Here is a 19,820-nt window from a genome sequence, read left to right as displayed (position 1 = left end):
TTTATTGTGAATCCTACAACCAGGTCCGTCTCAGCACTGAAATGACAATATGTGCATCATGTATTGAATATTAAAGACCAAAACTGTCCTAGAATTTCACGATTCACCTTATTGACGGAAAATTTCATTCTTATATATTTTGCATCGATTTCTCTGAACCAATACAGTCAAAAATATATAGACTAGGAATTAGGCTATAATTACTGTATATGAAGTGATTTACTTCCCTTGATTTTAAACGTTTGTTTTCCCCATGTAACTGAAACATACCTGCTTCACACTCTTGTGTGTTATTATGAAAATAACACAACAAAAAGCCAGTCACACTGTGATCATTCTTTATTGAGCTGATGGTGAGATAAAGTGGGTCTAAGAAAGGTTACAGATATTAAATGGAGCATTTCAGAGGTGTTAATCTAGTCAGACAAAATAATGACACAAACCCATTGGAGACAGTACACTATCATACTAGAAAAAAAGCTGTCTTGTTATCAATGTGAAACTGAAAATGACTGATCAGTTTGTCATCACCACACACATTTCCTTTTCTAACCAGAGGCATGAAGAGCTTTTGAGGACACAAACCAAATATATAAATATTATACAAGCACAGGACTTACCATGTTTGCCAAAAACATGAAGAGATGACATCTCACTTCTGTAAAAGGGGTGTTTTGTCTGTCACTTAACTTTTAGTACCGCTACATGTTCATGTAGATAATCTTTGTATAACATGCTTTGCATGAAAATACTTCAACTAAGTACAACAAAATACTTTGTGTTTTAGGAAAATGTATATATTTAATCAAGGCAATGGAAAAATAGCACAGAGAGGTCTCTGTTAAAGTTATATTAAGCAACACAAAATCTAAATGTTTTATACAAGGGAAAAAGCACAATCCTACATTCATTCCAAAAATAAACAAACTTTACAAATTTGTATAACCATCTCTGTAAGAATTCTCAACATTTACCAAAAAATCTCTGGCTCTCATCTTGTTTTCCAGGATTAGGTCTGCAAAAACACAGTTGAGGACTATTAATCTACAGATAAAAATTGTTTAAGAAAACAGTATGATAAGAATCCAGTTTAGATTTATGTTTAACGCTGCAGTATGATGCATCTCTGATGCCTCATCATCACACGGCTTGCATTTCGTTCCCCTTGTATAAATTTCCTTTCTGTTACACACAATATTTCGTACAGTCTTCACATATCTTTCCTACTATACTTAATTCTCACATTCCATCTCTTCTTTATCCTCCTCTATATCTTTTCCATCTGTTTGGAGCTGATTATGGTTTTCTGCCTGTCCATCCTCCATCCCCTCCTCTTCCTCATTCGTGACCTCTCCTGATCTTTCTCCTCCTTGTGTTCGCCCAACCATCCCTCCTTCTGCTTCTCCCTCTCCATCTGGGGGACGGAAGATCAGCTCTCCTTCAGGGATGACCTGTTCCGCTGTGGGTTGCCATGTTGCAACAGAGTCCCCTTCAGCAGTAGTAGCTGCAGTGTACTGATAGAAGTCGGAATCTGCCTGAATCATGACCAAGGCCTGAGCAGTGTGGATGCGAACATGCTGAGCTAAGGAGGTAGCATCCAAGAATTTATCACCACACGAATCACAAGCATACAAGATCTGGGTGTTGGGGTCTGTGAACAGAAGAAGAGTTGAAAAATTGAGTAAGCCTTTACATTCAAATATCTCATTCTATGTTTTCGTGAAAGTAAAAAAAATTACACTTCCATTATATAGAACTTGGCAAGTTATCACAGTGGTTGTGTAAATCTGACAAAACTATTGATAGGACTTGTTTCATTCACATTGAACAGCCTTTACTGTTTTTTTTAACAGACAGAGTACCCACAGAGTCATGTAAAATATACAAAATGCAAATATATACTATATGTTATTATATTATATATAGGACTTGTTTTTTCAACTGATGATTTGAAAATAAAGAATGGTCTCTGAACTTCAGCTATCAAGCCACTATAAATGAGAAATACTCAGAAATAAAAACTAAATATCTGCAATTCCACAACAACAGGTCAATCATCTGCTGATGACGGTCACCTTTGAAAACTCCGTGATATTAGAAAAAAACGACCTTGTGGAGAGATTGTTAACTCAACATCATGTCACTTACATAGCTAGTCAGATTTATAACCAAGAAACTCACCTAATGGTATTCATGAGAGATAACAGTGCTATGCAACTTTATAGGCCTTTCAATGGGAAAGTTCTGTAAATCCCTGATCACTGCTAAAACCAGTACTTCGTGCAATAACAAAAATAACAAAGTTCATGTAGTTTCACTGCAATATAAAAATCCTTCCCCTCCATGGAAATAGCACAACCATTGAAAAAGAAACTGTAATCAACATGTACAGCATTTTTTCAAGTGGCCACAGTAGCTACCAATATTGGAAAAAAAATGGGACTCGTTAGCTGTATTTACTTCAATACCTACATTCTTAATGTGCTTGCACACAACACAATTCGTATTGTGCAAATGGTTTCTTTTTGGTGAATTGATAATAACTATAATAAATGAGATGTGTACAATAAAGTGATTTTAAGAACCATGAATCTGGGCCTAGATTAAGTTTATTTCCTGATGAAATCGGAAGTCACACATGATGAGTTAAGAGGCCATTGTAAAGTTGAAAATCCAAGGGTTCCTTCTGTTTTCACAGTTGCTGACTATGACAACTGGTGCAATTTTGGCAGTTAAAAATTGGAAATAATTGATTTTTTTTTATCAATAACAAAAAACTTGGCTCTCTGAGTTTTGGGTTCATGGGGTTAGGTCCTTACCCACATTATGTCTATGTATTTCTTGATGATGGCTGAGTAGGGAATGTTTTTTTTTCCTATCCCATGGCCAATGCCTTGCTTTGTCATGTGCAATTCCTGGCCTTAATGTTTGTACTGTTTTATAAAGCTATGATATATAATTCAAATACAGATGCATGAGTTATTACAAAGTACCAGTCTTACCTGCTTCTTGCACTTTCTCGACTGCCTTGGTGATTTCAGCTTTCAAAGCCTCGGTCTCATCTGCAGACACTGAAGCAGCCACTGGAACGACTGTTAACAAACACATGAAAAACAAACATTTATCACTGTCTCTTGCATTTAGTCTTTTCATCATCTACAAAGGTGCAGGATGCTGTCTGTGGCAGTGACAAAGTCCTAGCGAAACATGTTGACAGTTCCCTAAAAAACACTGAGCTTTGTCTTGGAGATGCTGTCTGACCTGTCAGCTGAGCTACAGCAGTGGCTGCCAGGGCCTCCGTTGCCAGGGTGACGATGTCTTCTGTGGTAACAGTAACTATGTTGATCTCACTGTCAGAGGTGGATGCCCCCGCACATCCATCAGCCTCCTCGTCTGCACTTCCTCCAGCTACCACCAGCCGCTTCATGCCAGCCTTGCCATGGTGGACAGTCTTGACGTGTGAGCGCAGATTGTCCACACGGTTAAACCCTCGACCGCATTTATCACACAGGAAAGGTTTCTCCCCTGAGACGACAGGACAGAAAGATGTAACTGAAGATTTAAAGGTGAAAGCTGTGAATTCTGCTTGATGCAGATGGGGTAGCTACACATTTTCCTGCCCAGTAGATGAATGTCAGCCTTCCCATTTACTCAGTTGGCCAAAAGATTACAATTATTTAATGGAAACTTTGTCCATACCTGTGTGAATGATGATGTGTTTCGACAGGTCTCCCACATTGACAAATGCCTTGTTACACATCTGACACTTGTGTGGGCGGACGTTGTCGTGATGGCGAATGTGATTGGCCAGTTGACTGGACTGCACAAACCTGTCCAGAAAGCAATCTAAGATAGGTCATCTCAATACATTGAAAACTAAACAAACACTCTACAAGAGGAAATTTTTTTAAAATCATTTTTGTAAGTGACACTTTAGTAAACTTTCCTAAGATCACAAAGTGGTGATCTTGAAGCTGAAATCACCTAAAATCACTGTCAGTGAGCTTGAGAGTCAGTTACAAATGTGAAATCATTTTCCATAAAGTGATGTTTTGATGTTGTGATTAAATATTATGTTGTGATGTCTCATCCTCTCTTAATTGTACAGCCTCTCTTCTTCTTCTTTTCCTTTCGGCTTTTCCCTTCAGGGGTCGCCACAGCGAATCAATTGCCTCCATCTAACCCTGTCTGCTGCATCTTCTTCTCTCACACCAACTACCTTCATGTCCTCTTTAACCACATCCATAAACCTCCTCTTTGGTCTTCCTCTAGGCCTCCTGCTTGGCAGTGGGAAACTCAGCATCCTTCTACCAATATATTCACTCTCTCTCCTCTGGACATGTCCGAACCATCTCAGTCTGGCCTTTCTGACTTTATCTCCAAAGGCTCTAACATGTGCTGTCCCTCTGATGTACTCATTCCTGATCCTATCCATCCTGGTCACTCCCAAAGAGAACCTCAGCATCTTCATTTCTGCTACCTCTAGCTCTGCCTCCTGTCTTTTCCTCAGGGACACTGTCTCCAGATCAAACAACATGGCTGGTCTCACCACAGTTTTGTAAACATTTTCTTTCATTTTAACTGAAACTCTTCTATCACACATCACACCTGACACTTTTGTCCATCCGTTCCAGCCTGCCTGTACACGCTTCTTCACCTCTTTTCCACACTCTCCATTGCTCTGGACTGTTGACCCTAAGTACTTAAAATCCTCCACCTTCTTGATCTCTTCATTGTACAGCAAGTGCTTGAATATGTATCTTACATTATATTGTATAGGTATTGTGTACCCTGTGCTCTCTTAGCAGTTTATGTTTATGTTATTTGTTACATTAGTGCCCTATCAAGTGTCTTACCATGCATTTCTCTTGTAGATGTATTTTACTGCTTCTTTTACATCATGGCCAGGGGACTACAGATGAAAACTAGCCTTCAGGCTAATTCTGGCTTTTTTAACCATGTGTAATCATGTCTTTTATGAAATTGTATTGTCCCCTTTCAAAAAAACTTAATTAACTAATTAACTAAAGCCACACACGTGGCCTATGATTCCCATTCTTGCTAATGCAAGTCAAACCTTTCAACCAACAGTTTGTCTTTTCTGCTCTCCCTTCATATATTTTCAGACATCCGTGCTCACTCGAGACCATTGCTGCAGCATCACTCTATATGCCTTTTCCAGTCAAGCTGACCTTTTGCCACAGCGATCACAGACGTAGGGTTTCTCTCCCGTGTGCTGGCGGACATGAGCGATGAGGGAGCTGGCCTGGGTGAAAGCCTTGCCGCAGATAAGACAAACGCAGGGTTTTTCTCCTGTAACATATGAATTACTGTCTCACTGGGATGGGAAGTAGATAACATTCATGTGGAGTTTCAGACTGCAAAATGGGAATTTACTGCTGTCACTCTACAGTGTGTCTGAATGTCACTGGAGTACCTGTATGGATGCGCTCATGCCGCTGCAGAGCTCCAGGGTCACTGAAAGCTCTCTGGCAGTGCACACAGATGTATGGTTTCTCCCCACTATGAACCCGCAAGTGCCTCTTCAGATTTCCTAAAGAGCAGGCACCATTACGCAAAGGTTACCAAATGGTTCAAGCAAAGAAAGAACAATTTGAACTTCCTGTAAATAAGAGTAGACTAACTGACAGCTGCTATAACTGTGCTTGTTGAACATAAAATGGTCAAAATCTGTCTATTGGATATCATAAATTACCTTATGCCATCTTTAGAAAGGGAATATTATTATTATTATTATTATTATTATAATTTGCAGGAATGCTTCAATGTGACTATATGCTTTGTCACTGAACTGATCTTTATTGGGCCCCTTTATTTAAAGGGACCCCAGAGGGCGTCAGGACGTGTTTGATAGGCAGAATTTTGATTTATTAGGAGATTGAGTATGAGAGCAATACATTTTTTCTAAATAATAATTACATTTGCAAAAGTAGTAAAAGTTCAGATTGTTTTCAGAAAGTTTTTACCTGAAGTGGTGAACTGTTTGCCACATTCCTTGCACTTCAGAGGCCCGTCTGCAATATGGATTTTTAAATGAGCCTTCAGATTCCCCAGCTACAAAACACAAAGAAAAAAAAATTCTGAAACATTTCACAAGCAATTAATTAATTGGCAGAGAAGACAGAATTTTTTTTGACCATGTTAATACCTGGTTGAAGCGCTTGTCGCAGTGTGGACACTTGTTGCCCTTCTCTGTGTCATGCGTCTCCAGATGTCTCATCTTGGCAGTGGGGTCAGAGAAAGCTTTCTCACAGAAGTCACAGTGGTACGGCTTCTCTCCACTGTGCACCAGCTGGTGGCGCTTCAGATTGCCTGAAGTGGTAAACAGCTTGCCACACACTTCGCAACTGTATCGTGCTTCACCTGTGTGGCGTTTGCGGTGCAGGTTCAGCAAACTGATCTGGCGGTAGCTCTTTCCACATGTAGAGCAGCAGTACGGTTTCAGAGGGCTAGGAGGCAACGATAGATCAGTTTAGGTACCTTAACCTGACAGAGCTCAGAAAACAGCAGTCATTTGAATTGTGTGTGAATGCGAAAAGGCAGTTCACCTGTGTGTTTTCTCATGGGCTTTACAGGCTGCAGGGTCAGAGAAAGCCTTGTTGCAATCACGGCAGCTGAATGGTTTCTCTCCTGTGTGAATGCGCATGTGTCTCTTGAAATTACCTGTGTGGGTGAATTTCTTCCCACAGTCCTAGAAGAAGGTAAACGTGCCATTAAGTATGAGCTGCCAAAACCTTTTAATGCAAAGACATTAAAAGGTGCAAATGTGACTAGCATTGCATAAAACTCTGTCACCAAGAATTGCATGAAAGCTCTCCGCTCCACTAACATTTGCCTGTTTGATACCACAATACCAGACTGAACCATCTGAACCCCAAAGCCCACCCATGGGTCTGAAAGCTATGTTATCTTTTCTAAAACTCCAACTTTATCAATAAAATAAAATGTAAAACAAGAAGAATCTGCCCATGTTCAACTTGTTGATGATTTGTGAATGACTCATTTGTGAGGTACCATTTCATTAGGAAACATTCTCCAAATCTCATCCTAAAAATGCTCTTTAGTGCAACTGAGACACCATGTTTAATTAACACTACAGGAAAGAAATTAGAAATCTAAAATTACAGTCGCTTTATACTTCCCTCCTACAGCCACACTGATATTTCTCACCTCACATTTGTGTGTCACAGAGCTGTAAGGCTTTGATTCTGATCGGCTGCTCATAGATGCTGACTGAGCTTGTCTCCCGTCTCCCTCGCTGCTTGAACTGACTCCTCCCACCTGGTGGCTGATCTCGTCATCTTCCTCTCCAAGTCCCTCTTCGTCATCGGCCTCCCCATCGCCGGTATCCACAGAGTCGTCGTCCTGTCCTTCAGCCACCTCCACTGACTCTGCCACCTTCCCCTTAGGTTTTGTCTTTGATGGGCCTTCATCCTCAGAGTCATTGTCTATGAGGACAAGAAAAACCCTTGAAAATGACAAACTGTCTAGAGCAGGAGTGTCAAACATGAAAAGTTGCCCGCCACAGGGTCCAATCCGGCCCATAGGACGACTTTTTAAAAGTGTGAACTTTACAGAGAAGACATTACCTGCAAATTGTAAATTTCTAAAACTGTAAATTTAAAATTATTTCTAGACCATAACAAGTTGTTTTGATCATAAAGTGAAATACTAAATTGCTCACTGTTCTTTTGTCGTTTTGTGTCTTGTTTTTGTAATATTTTGTCTTGTTTTTGTAGTTTTTTGTCTTTTCTGTCTGGTTGTTTGTCTCATGTTTTGTCTTGTGTTTTTTGTCTTGTTCGTTATTTTGTGTTTCGCTTTGTTCGATGTTTTTTGTCTCATTTTTGTCTCGCTTCTTTTGTTTGTTTTTGTGTCGCTTTGTGTCTCGTTTTTGTAATATTCTGTCTTGTTTTTGTCTTTTTGTCTGACTTTTGTCGTTTTGATCAAAGTAAAATACTATATTGTTTAGATACCTGTGACCAAATGTTGTGTGCTTTTTAGATATGCTGTAACATGTAAGCTGTAATGTATAAATGATCAACTGAGGCATTACGGTTTTGAAATTGATCTTATTTTTCTTATGGAATTTCATTATCATTTTTAATGTTTTGTAAAAAAGATAATTCCTTAATTGTGAACATTTTCAGAATGTACCTTTTTGCTGTAAAACAAAACTAAAAATTTGGAATTGTGGTTATTTATAGGTTATTATGCTGTGATTTTACTGGTCCAGCCCACTTGAGATCAAATTGGGCTGAATGTGGCCTCTGAACTAAAATGAGTATGACACCTCTGCTCTAGAGCTTTGATTGAAATAGCTATAATAGCAAAGTGTAAGCAGATTTCAGTTACCTGGCACTGAATTTAAAAAAAGAAGAAAAACAGCACGAAGAATCCATTGATTTTGATGAAATACAACAAAATTCTTAGATTTGGTTATGTTTTCAAACAGAACCAAAAATCTCACACGATTAATTAAAAATTCGATGGTCCTTTCTACTTTTACTGCTCCTTTTTATGACAAATTTGTTGATTTTTCAAAGATTACATACTTTTGGGGTTCAGAGGGTTACGTAGCTGTGACAGTAAACTACCACAGCCTGCTCACCGGGTGGGAAGTTTCGTCGAGGAGGCTTTCTGATTCTTCTCCCTCGAGAGCTCATGTAGGCTGAGCTGCCAGTAGGTTTTAACTCCGATTCTGTAAAAAATAATCGAAAACATCTTTTAATTAAATCATTACGTAAAAGGCTAGACACTTGTTATATAGACTGCAAGCATCATGTTGGTACTCAAAATGTTATAAATGTTAGGACACATGCTTAACGATTAGTTCCATGAATATGTATTTACTGGGTGCATAGTCAGCATCAGAAGGGTCATCCTGAAATCCAGGTGTTTCTTGCACCGCTTTTTTTTCTTCATTCTTCACAGATATCTTCTTCTGACTGGCTTTGGGGGGTCGTCCACGGCTCAAGTCGATTCGAGCGGCGTTGGGCTGAGAAACAGTTTGCTGCGTTCCAGTAGTGATTTCTTCCTTTAAACCATCCTGAATTTGTATGGGGTCTTTATCAACTATGGCAGCGCTCAGGGGATGCTCCTCTGCTTGTGATGCCGCTTCTGATAGGTGATTCTCAAGTTCCTCTTTTTGCCCGCCTTCACAGGTCTTTTCATCTAGTTTGTTGAAGGAAAAACAGAGAGGAAGGTTTCTTTTAAATTAAAACTGAACTGCCATCTGAAATAACTGCTACCACAGAGGAGACAGTGGAAATACATCTTTGTCATTAGCCATATAAACATTATGAGGCTCGTGCCACAGAAAGTGACAGCTGAGAATACTCACTTAAGGAAAACGAGTATTGATTTAAAAATGCAGAGGCACAGAAAGTTTAAAGGGATTTAATGCATTCATTATAAAATGAATAACTGAGTGTTTGCTGCAGCCCTGCACTAAAAAAGTCCACAAAGTTACTAGAATATGAAGAATGGACTCACCGACAGCAAAATCCAGTGTTATGAGGGACGGAGCTTGATTTGACATTGACTGGTATGCAGAACATGCATTTACGATTTCATGCATCTGTAGAAAGTGAGCAACAGACAGCACGTCTTCTACGTTCTGTGGACTTAAACTCAGCTTGGCAGTATACATAAACTCCAGGACCTGACCCAAACCTGCAACGATAATGACCAAGATGATTAAAATTACTTACTTGTAAACATAGCATACAAATCTGTGATTACGGTATATATAGATAGTGCTCAACCACACACCGGCTGCATTGCTAATATCCAGATGCACAACATCCTTCTGGTCCAAGAACAGGGTGCGGAAGTAGACACTGCATGCTGCCAAGACAGCTTTGTGAGCCTTGAAGTCCACCCCATCCACGACGAAGGTGCAGTCACACAGCAGGCCTTGCCTGCGCTGCTTGTTAAGCTGCTCCAAAACTTTCCCACTGTGCCATGGGAACTCCATTGTCCTGAAGACTTGAGGATGGTGCAAGAGGCTGACAGGCACAGGCTCTGTGGACAAAAAAAACCCTCACATGACACACTACAAATGGCTCAAATGGCTAACGGCTTGACTGGTAAATCTGGGCCTTTACAATAGCGTTGTCCTTTTATTACACAATTAGTAGGTGTGGTTCACCTCTGACATGATGATGTCTCCTCCAACAGCATAACAAGGCTTTCTACCTTCAATACAAATGACTGACCAAAGCAATCACTCCAGTGTAGGAGATGAGAGAGTGTTGTGTGAAACAAAATACAGGCTTTCAGTGTTAAAAAAGAGCAGCAGACTTCAAAAATTCTATGCTAACTCTAAACATAACATAAACAAAACAAGAAAAGCACTCGGAGAGCGCAGTACTGCACCAAGGCTACTCAATCCTTGCATCATTTCCAACAGATAAGTCCTGATAAGTCTGCAGCAGTTGATTTGTAGTAGAATCACAATCATGCGATCGTCAGCAGGCAGCTGATGTAGCGTTCACTACATAGCTACAGTGACACTGTGCCGCTATCTTGCAACAAGTCCGTGGATTCAAACGATAAGCTGCATCACTGCAAAAATCTACTCACTCGATCCTTGTGTCATTTCTGACCTTCCCTGAATATTTCATCCAAATCCATTTGTTTTTGAGTAATGTTGTGAACGAACAGACAGACAGGCAAAAAAACAAACAGATGGACGAACATAAGCCGATCATCACATAACTCCGTTTAGATTTACTGTATTAAAACTACAGACCCCACAGTAGGAACAAAGGTTAGTACACATTTCATTACTGAGATTTAATTCTTTCATTTTTTCAGTAGTTCTGCCATTTTGAAGTCTCACAATCAGATTTTTCTGTTGATCTGGTAACCTTTTTCCTTGTGGAGCCATGATGCAGGCAGACACACGCCATACTTCCAGAATTGAGAAAGTTCTGGTGCATATAGATCATTTTATAACACTGTGCCTTCAATCAGGCTGTTTGGGAATCACAAATGTGCTCAATTTAGTTTCAATGATCACAGTTTAAAAAAACAAACAAAACGTGTCAGTTTCTGATTTGTGGCCTTCATTTCCAATTTAGGCATTCTAAGGTATATGCTTTGGATTTTTCATAAGACTAATACTTGTGAAATTTAAAATAATACACTTACAGAGAGGTGATTCAAATTTTAAATGAAATTTAAGTTATATCACACAGAGGTGTGCTCACTTCTGTCGTATGCTGTAATGCAACCAGAAAAGTGCAAAACTAAATGTAATAATTAGCTCTAAAGTAACAGTTCTCCCATTTCTCTCTATTCTCATTTAACAGACATGTGGACTTACAGATCTATATCTGACTTTATAAAAGGAAAACTAGGGACCTTCATACTACAGTTTATTCTTAGTCTTATGTAATGAACAGGATCTGTGTTTTAGTGAAGTATGTAGCAGCTGTATATGATTTATTCTATCACTAAGGATGTCTGCATGGGTTGTAGCAACACATTTCACAGTGAAAGCAATCATTACATTTTGCTGACGTCTTTTCTTTCTTTTTGTTAATCCAAACATCACACTTTATGTTGTAAAAGTATCTCTGGTTTGTATTGCATTAATAGGCAGTTGTCTGGACACGTTACTATATCAGGATTCTGTTCCTTCAGGAGAACACCAATAATAACTGTGATACAGACAAGATTTCAAACTAAAGCGACGTTTTAACAACGAACATTTCTAAATTACACCCCACAAATTAACAACCAGGTTGTCTGTAGCAGCAGCACGATGGACACAAACTCAGCGGTGGCTAACCAAACCACGAGCTGCGACGACAACAAGAGTAACAGCAGCATTACGCTTCAGCTTCTATTCCGATGGTCGTGCAGATGTTCTTGTGACGGGAACTTTAGTTTCACTGCACATTTTGACAGTTTGGTTTGACAGTGCAAGACATCGATTACAATTCCTCCATCCTTGTAGCTTTGTTATCAGGGATTAATTTAGCTTGCCTACATACATGTAGTGAAGGGACAAGATGGCGGACCACCGCGGAGGGCCTGTCTACATCTCTTGTTGTTTTCGCAGCTACCTCGCTGTTTTCGCTTCAACTAAGCGCCATTTTACCTGAAACTAACTCCTGTATTACCTGTTTGTTATCGCTTCTTCGCTCCGGCTTCAAACCGCCGGACCGAGCGCTGTTCAGGAGTGTTTGACTGAGTTAGGCAAAACAAATCCAATCGAGTTTTTCGGTGATCGATCCTGCCCCTCTCCCTCCATCCACCGCCATCTTCCTCTCTCTGATCGATTGATAGGGACCGGCCGGATGTATTACGGGAGCAGGCGCAGTGTGGACACGTGTGTCGGGCGCACGGTGACCACGCGGTGGCGCAATAGGCTAGAGCTTCCTTATTATACGTGCATGCTATTGACAATATTCGATTTTTTTTCTGTACAGCTTATGGTACATCCATGAAGGTGACATTCACCACAACCACAATCAGCAACTCATACTGAATATGTGGCTTGCTATTAAATTGATTTATGATAAATACAACACAAATCTAAACGCAGCATACACATAATGTTCTTTTCTGACTTAGAGGGGGGGAAAAACATTTAAAAAAAGGGTCAAAGTCTGTCAATTGTACACAAAAAGCTCACTAGCTGTTAAAAGCCACTGAGTTAACCCTCAACCTGGTCAGATGTGGTTTTACAGGACAACGATCAGACAGTGTTGCCAGAACACAGGTGCTTCTTCACCTGGTGACTATAAAGGGCCACTTTAAAATTCAGCATTTGAAATATCACATGGCAACAGATGACAAGAGAAAGATGAGAACATTACTAGAACATAAATGTCAACAATTCCACTGAAATAATTTCAGACAGCTCTGGATGTACATGTCCAACAACACGGTCAGGTCCACCAAAACGTCCCCCAACTTTACGACACTTTTCAGGAAGAGTAAGACAACATTCCATGTAAAACCTCTTTAGCTCGATGTGTCACAGATGTGGGACTCCTTTGTGACTCTCCATGTACCCTAATCATAACTACAGTGCGAACAAGGTTGTTTCATGTCCATTTTATTCATTCAGTTGTGCTGGAAGAATAACTTTTTTTCCTCAATGTCAAAAAGAATGGATAGAATTTAACAACATATTACGTGATGTGTTTATATTTTCAAATAATATGGTTCATTGTTAAATCCATCTAAGTTTTGTTAATTCAAAACTCTCTTCAAAGGAGTATACTGTGAAAAATGATTAATCTCAAGCATACTTGCCATGGTGTGTTTTTAATGCAAAGACCACACCGTGGTTCAGGCCCAGAGGAATGATTTCTAGTCCCATAACAGACCTGTATTTTTTTGGACTGAATAGCCCCTTTTAAATCCTTTTCTCATGGAACAGGCATGAGACAGGATGCTCCACAAATACTTCCATACACAAAAGATCTAATGGAAGCACCTGCTATCTCTGTTTGTTATTGAATAACCTTTATCAGGATTTTTTTTTATCTTGATGTATGATGGGGCTGCACAGTGGAGTAGTGGTTAGCACTTTCACCTTGCAGCAAGAAGATCTATGGTTTGCGTCCCGGCTTTCCCAGAATCGTTCTGCAGACTGGCGACCTGTTCAGGGTGTCCACTGCCTTCACCCCAAGTCAACTGGGATAGGCTCCAGCCTCCCCGCAACCCTAATGAGGAGCAAGCGGTGTATAGATAATGGACGGATGGATGATGTATGATGAAGAAAGCAGTGGTGTTAGGCCATTCTTATACTTTCCAAAAGAATAACATACAACAAAGCCAGAGAGGGTCATAAGATTTGGCAAGAGTCCCTCTAATGCATCATATACACTATCGTTCAAAAGTTTGGGGTCGCCCAGGCAATTTCATGTTTTCCATAAAAAACTCACACTTTATTCATGTGCTAGCATAATTGCACAAGGGTTTTCTAATCATCAATGAGCCTTTCTACACCATTAGCTACACAATGTAGCATTAGAACACAGGAGTGATGGTTGCTGGAAATGACTGATTTTTAATGGATTATCTACATAGGGGTACAGAGGAACATTTCCAGCAATGTTATGTTGATTGAAAAAAAAATGCTTTTATTTCAAAACTAAGGACATTTCTCAGTGACCCCAAAGTTTTGAACGGTAGTATATGTGCGTTTTTCTTTCCTTTTAGCAGCTCCCACTCTGAAGCTTCTGTTTAGCACAGTGCCAAAAAAATTTCTGCTGTGCCTCTGACACAGGGAACACATGGACTGGAAGTCTATTTGAAGATCAGATGTCACACATTCACATGTCTGTGAGCAATAGACACATTACTGTGGCAGTGTACGAAACTGAAAGGTCTCTTGACCTTACATTGCATTTTAAACATATAAATACTTTTAAAAATTGTACAACAAAAACCTTTTTCAATAAAAATGGCTATCAGGTATGTCTGCTCTCTTTTCATTAACAGCATCATGGATACATTCTTGCTTACAAAAACATCTGTCCACACACACACCAGAGTCTTTTGCCTTTTACTCCTGCCTCTCGTCTTCTTCCTCTGAAGTGTCACCTTTGACATATTTCATTAGGACCTTATGGAGAAAAACACTTCTTTGTACACAAATTGCTTCAAAGCAGAGAGTTAAATCTGCTCTATAGTCAAGGCTGTCTCTTCCACCCACTTTTGCTGGAGTTTTTTGTATACCCTTGTTATATACAAAATGAGTCCTAGGGATTTTAATTTGCTTCCAACTTACTGTAACCCAAGGTGTCACTCCCAGGCCTCATGAAGGAGCAAATACAAATGTTTCCATTAAAGTTCATCAAAATGGTCTCACATATCAGGAGATTTACAGTCAAAGCAGAATCCTTTTATTCACACTATAATATACAATAAGTTATCATTACAGAGAAATGAACTTTTTAAAAAGTGAGTGTTATGATTTTAGAGTGTGTTTTAGAGAACAGAAGTCGAACTGGTCTGTTAATTGTGTGTCTGTGCTGTCCTATTGTGCTATGTGCAAGTGCCACCTGTTGATTCTGTGCCGGATGAACTCACTCTGAATACAAATGAGCAGCAACAGGCCTTGTTGTGGTCATGGAAGGTGGATGTGGCATGTTTTTATAGAGTGTGGTGCCGCCTCTGACTGTTTGTAGCAGAATGATAAAAGTGAAGACAGGAAATAGAACAAGTAGCACAACACACACAAGAACTTAGGGGTTTGTGTTGAGAAAGTCAGTCCCTCTCTAGATTTTGATTTCAGTACGGAAGGTCTGTACAAGCTCATGTTTGGCCGGGTGTCTTCTTGCTCGGACTGTCAGGGTTCCCTCGGCACCCAGTGATGATGTCACTGAGGTGGGGTCCACATCCTCCGGTAGTTGGCACTTGTGGGTGAAAGTGTTCATCACTGATCCATCCTGGGCCAACTGCAAAAGAGATGCAGTGTATTGTGATGGATGGAATGTTTATGACTTCTTCTGCTAACATTTAAAAGCTTCAGAACTTTTTAAATAAGATTTATTCTCATAGTTTCATTGTGGAAAGATGTCAAATTTGAAATTGCACACTCTTGGACACTATGTGCACGATTAAACACTTTAGCATTTGTACATCCTTCACATGGGGCATTTAGCTTTTTAAATATTATTCTTATTGTTTATTTTTGTTACTGCACATTTTTGCTTACCGTATTCATCTGTATTTATGGTAGTGGCAACTGTACTCTTTCTGCTGTAGAAAACAAATTTCCCCTCAGGGATTAATGAAGTATTTCTATTCTGTTCTATTCTATTCTAAAACCTCTAGAACATGTTATCATTCCAAATCCAAAAGAAGACTGCCCACCTTTTCTGCGCGAACTTCTATCTGGTTGTTGGATGTGGTGACGATGACATCTTCAGGGGAGAAGTCTCGAACATCAACTGTGAACTGGTACGAATCATCAAGAGTTTTGATATTTCCAGCACCACCTGTAACCACAGCAAGATGATAATGGAAAGGAGAAGCACAGTTAAGTATATTTAAGTACATCGTCTCTCTTGATTAAGAAGTTTGAATTCTCCCTCACACTACTTGCTATGAGCAGTAACTCATGTCTTTCTGGTCAGGAAATTGTGAGCTGGTCATAATTACATCACAGTGCAGATGGAGTTTCATTAGGAGTTGGATAGAGCATCCTGCTCACAGGCTTTCATTTATTTGGAGTGATGTTGTTTCCATGAGAAGACACTGTTATATCATGTTATTGATAACATGTACGCTCTTCCTACAGTAACAGGTTACTATTTCCAGTGGGAAAAGCCAGTGTGAATGTGTCCTCTATTATGAGTAGGGAGTCAATTCCAGAGGAACAAAATGATATACAGCTGAAAATGCATCTTTCATAGTGTTTATAAATTGACAGCATATTTAATATAATCCTACATATGGTTAGTTTTGAATCAGATCCATATGTGGAGTGATACTGTTTAAAAACATCTGTTCAGCAAAAAAGAAGAGGTCAGTCATGAATGAAAAAGAAATGATTACTCTTTAACTTTAACACCTTTGACAGACCAGCTTTGTAGACATAAAAAAGATAAAATGCATGGAACACTGTTGACCATAGTGTTAGTATTTATGGTCTGATTTTGAGACTGGGGTTAGACTGGGGATACAGATAAGAATCAGCGCTGCAGACAACTGCATTTCGCAGTATGGAGTCAATGTTAAGTTTTATCATGTCTATGATATGAATTCATTATTTTCCTTCGGACAAGGCAAACTAACAGCAATGTAACTTAGTACTTTCAGTTTCTAATGTTTGTAATTTTCATGTTTCAATACAGGGCTGCCAGCCGGCTGCACAGTGGAGTAGTGGTTAGCACTTTTGCCTTGCGGCAAGAAGATCCCCGGTTCAAATCCCGGGGTGGGCCTGGGATCTTTCTGCATGGAGTTTGCATGTTCTCCCTGTGCATGTGTGGGTTTTCTCCGGGTACTCCGGCTTCCTTCCACAGTCAAAAAATATGCTGAGGTTAATTGGTTACTCTAAATTGCCCGTAGGTGTGAATGTGAGTGTGATTGTTTGTCTGTATATGTAGCCCTGCGACAGACTGGCGACCTGTCCAGGGTGTTCCATGCCTTTGCCCGAGTCAGCTGGGATAGGCTCCAGCGACCCTAGTGAGAATAAAGCGGTGTATAGAGAATGGATGGATGTTTGGATACAACTTATGTATTTTAAAGCTGCATGCATTTTTTAGCCAACGGTGGCAGCACAACTACGTTTGGTATTTAGCATACAGTATTATCACTTTACTAATTTGTCAGTGTCTACTACAGCAGACATGCAGAAACATAACATTAATTATAAGTCCTTTCTGTCTAACTGATGAATAGAGTCCAATAGTCACTGTGCGGTTTTCCATGTGGACGTAGTACCTGGTACCAGGTATTATTTTAGTACCTACTGGGCCGGGGTTCCAAGCGAGCTGAGTCCAGCCAATAATGGGACGTCCACAGAGTGCAGGCCACCGATTGGACAGGAAGTGACGACACACAAGAGTGACTCTTTCACAAAAACCGGTGAGTGTTTTGTGACTTCAAGAAATTTTAACATTATTTATCCCATTGGTGGCCAGCTCACTTTAAACAAGCAAGTATATTTTGAAAGTAACGTTGGAGTCTACTTTATGCAGACAATAAGCTAGCTCGTTAGCCATCAATGCTAACTCCATGGCTGGGCCGCCGTGCTATGGCGACCCCACCCACAATGAGATGTTACTCAGTTGCAATGGAAAACGACCTAAACCAAGTCGAATCAAGTGGAAAAGCATCATAAAAGAGGCAGCTGCAGACTTAGGTTTGTGGGTCTGTCATTGTTAGCAGATTAAAAATTTCACATTACGCAGTCAATAAATCCATTGTTGATATTTAAAATATAATTTGGTACCGCCGTGTTACGTTAAAAGCAGGTTTAGAGCAGCAGCAGCACTGCAAAGAATAGAAATCAGCTCATCGCCACTGAGCTCAGTGAGAGACTCAGTGGTGACGCATGACCTCTCACACATGCCACAAGATTGGAAACTAGTGTGTGTGGGTGATATTAGCTCTGACTTCACATTTGCAAGTTAGTTCAATTATGTGACATCATTTCAACTCTATGTGTGTGTGTGTGTGTGTGTGGGGGGGAGGGGGGGGTGCGTGTGAGTGTGTGTGTACTCTGGTCACTGGGCAACCATCTGGTCATTCCTTATGCAGGCGTCATCCCAGATACTTATTGTGTGAAGTCACGCAGCTGGCAGTCAGTCCAACATTCCTGGGCTTTTTTACATGTATATACGTGTGTCTTTCTTTCCCTTTAGCAGCACCCACTCTGAAGCTTCTGTTCCACACCTATGGGATACCAGTCACAGCTCCAAAACAATTCTGCTATGCCTCTGACACAGGGAACACATGGACCGGGAGCCGATTTGAAAATCAGATGTCACACATTCACATGTCTGTGTGCACCAGCAGTGAACTGATACAGAGCAGTTCACAGCAATAGACACATTACTATTAATCCACTAATGGTGGACGAAGTAGGCATGGCAAACTAAGGATCTCCTGACTTTACACTTCATTTTAAACACATGAATACTTAAAAAAAAAAAACTACAGCAGAAAGCTATTTCAATATAACAATACATGGCTATCAGGTATGCCTGCTCTCTTTTCATTAACAACACCATGGATACAGTCTTGCTTAAAAAACATTTGTCCACATACACACCAGAGTCTTTTTGCCTTTTACTCCTGCCTCTTGTCTTCTTCCTCTGAAGTGTCACCTTTGACATATTTCATTAGCACCTTATTGAGAAAAACACCTCATTGTATACAAATTGCTTCAAAGCAGAGATGTAAATCTGTCTCTTCCATTCACTTTTACTGCTTTTTTTTATACCCTTGTATACAAAATGAATTCCAGGGATTTTAATTTGTTTCCAACTTACTGGAAAAACCCAAGGTGTCACTCCCAGGCCTCATGAAGGAGCCAAAGTCCTCAGCAAACAGTCCTCGACTCTTCTCCATGTATGGGTTAGCAGAGGATGAAGTTGAGGATGAAGTCTGGTGGAAACTACGCTCCGATCGATAGGCAGAAGAGTTGGTCACACTCATGGATGGCTGTGAGTGCTGGATAAAGGCAGAGGAGGAGAGTAAAGACAGAGAAGGAGGCAGAGGGAGTAATTCTTCTTGTGGCTGCTGTGGGAGTATTCCTGAGGTTTAAATTTTGGAATAAAGCACACAGCTCTTCTCTCTTCCCTCGTTTGCTTTCTTTTGGTCTGTTTTTTTCTTGACTGTGTGAGGTAAGATCACTTATTTTCCCAGTCTCCTGCGGTCAGTCACTCACAATGGCCCTTATATACTGAGCAGTCCCGTACATGGATAGGAGGTGGCACGTGTGTCACAGCTCACTGGGAAAGAGGAATAGTGTTCTATATTTATCATGACATACGCAGAGTGATGCAGAGAAGGGTCTGTGGTTGGAAAAGTTCTGGGCATCCGAGGGCCTGAAGTAAAGGGAGAGAGAGAGAGAGAGAGAGAGAGAGTGGGATTTGATAGAGAGAGGTAGAGAAAGAGCAGGGAGTGGGGGGGACAACAGTTGCCATTCCAAACACACCATTCCTGAAATAGCTTCCTTATCCTGTCTTTAATTCCTGCTCCACTCCATCACTCCATCTGTCTTTCTTCTGCTTTCTTAATATTCAGTGCCATGTCTTGACCAGACATTGGATCCACACACGGTTCTGCCATTAATGACATTGACTCCAATGTTTTCACAG

The 19,820-nt window shown here is 40.3% G+C and overlaps 2 protein-coding genes across 2 annotated transcripts; both read right to left on the bottom strand.

Moving 5' to 3' along the window:
- Positions 1 to 324: 324 nt before the first annotated feature.
- Positions 325 to 12,325, bottom strand: zbtb17 (zinc finger and BTB domain containing 17). Its single transcript, XM_022194043.2, has 15 exons — positions 12,153 to 12,325; positions 9,793 to 10,044; positions 9,514 to 9,693; positions 8,872 to 9,192; positions 8,630 to 8,719; positions 7,192 to 7,469; positions 6,570 to 6,712; positions 6,170 to 6,470; positions 5,988 to 6,075; positions 5,438 to 5,554; positions 5,193 to 5,313; positions 3,700 to 3,830; positions 3,262 to 3,525; positions 3,003 to 3,092; positions 325 to 1,651 (listed from the first exon to the last, which is right to left on the bottom strand). The coding sequence occupies exons 2-15, from the start codon at positions 9,995 to 9,997 to the stop codon at positions 1,233 to 1,235; spliced, it is 2,748 nt and encodes a 915-aa protein (XP_022049735.1). The 5' UTR covers positions 9,998 to 10,044; positions 12,153 to 12,325; the 3' UTR covers positions 325 to 1,232.
- Positions 12,326 to 14,868: 2,543 nt separating this feature from the next.
- Positions 14,869 to 19,426, bottom strand: hspb7 (heat shock protein family, member 7 (cardiovascular)). The gene is made up of 3 exons (XM_022194030.2): positions 18,990 to 19,426; positions 15,865 to 15,989; positions 14,869 to 15,446 (listed from the first exon to the last, which is right to left on the bottom strand). The coding sequence occupies exons 1-3, from the start codon at positions 19,153 to 19,155 to the stop codon at positions 15,267 to 15,269; spliced, it is 471 nt and encodes a 156-aa protein (XP_022049722.1). The 5' UTR covers positions 19,156 to 19,426; the 3' UTR covers positions 14,869 to 15,266.
- Positions 19,427 to 19,820: the final 394 nt, after the last annotated feature.

The sequence above is a fragment of the Acanthochromis polyacanthus genome, chromosome 6 (genome assembly GCF_021347895.1).
Source record: "Acanthochromis polyacanthus isolate Apoly-LR-REF ecotype Palm Island chromosome 6, KAUST_Apoly_ChrSc, whole genome shotgun sequence".
NCBI classification, from domain to species: domain Eukaryota; kingdom Metazoa; phylum Chordata; class Actinopteri; family Pomacentridae; genus Acanthochromis; species Acanthochromis polyacanthus.
Note: the sequence above shows the minus strand (reverse complement) of the source record. Positions and strands in the feature narration are given on the sequence as shown.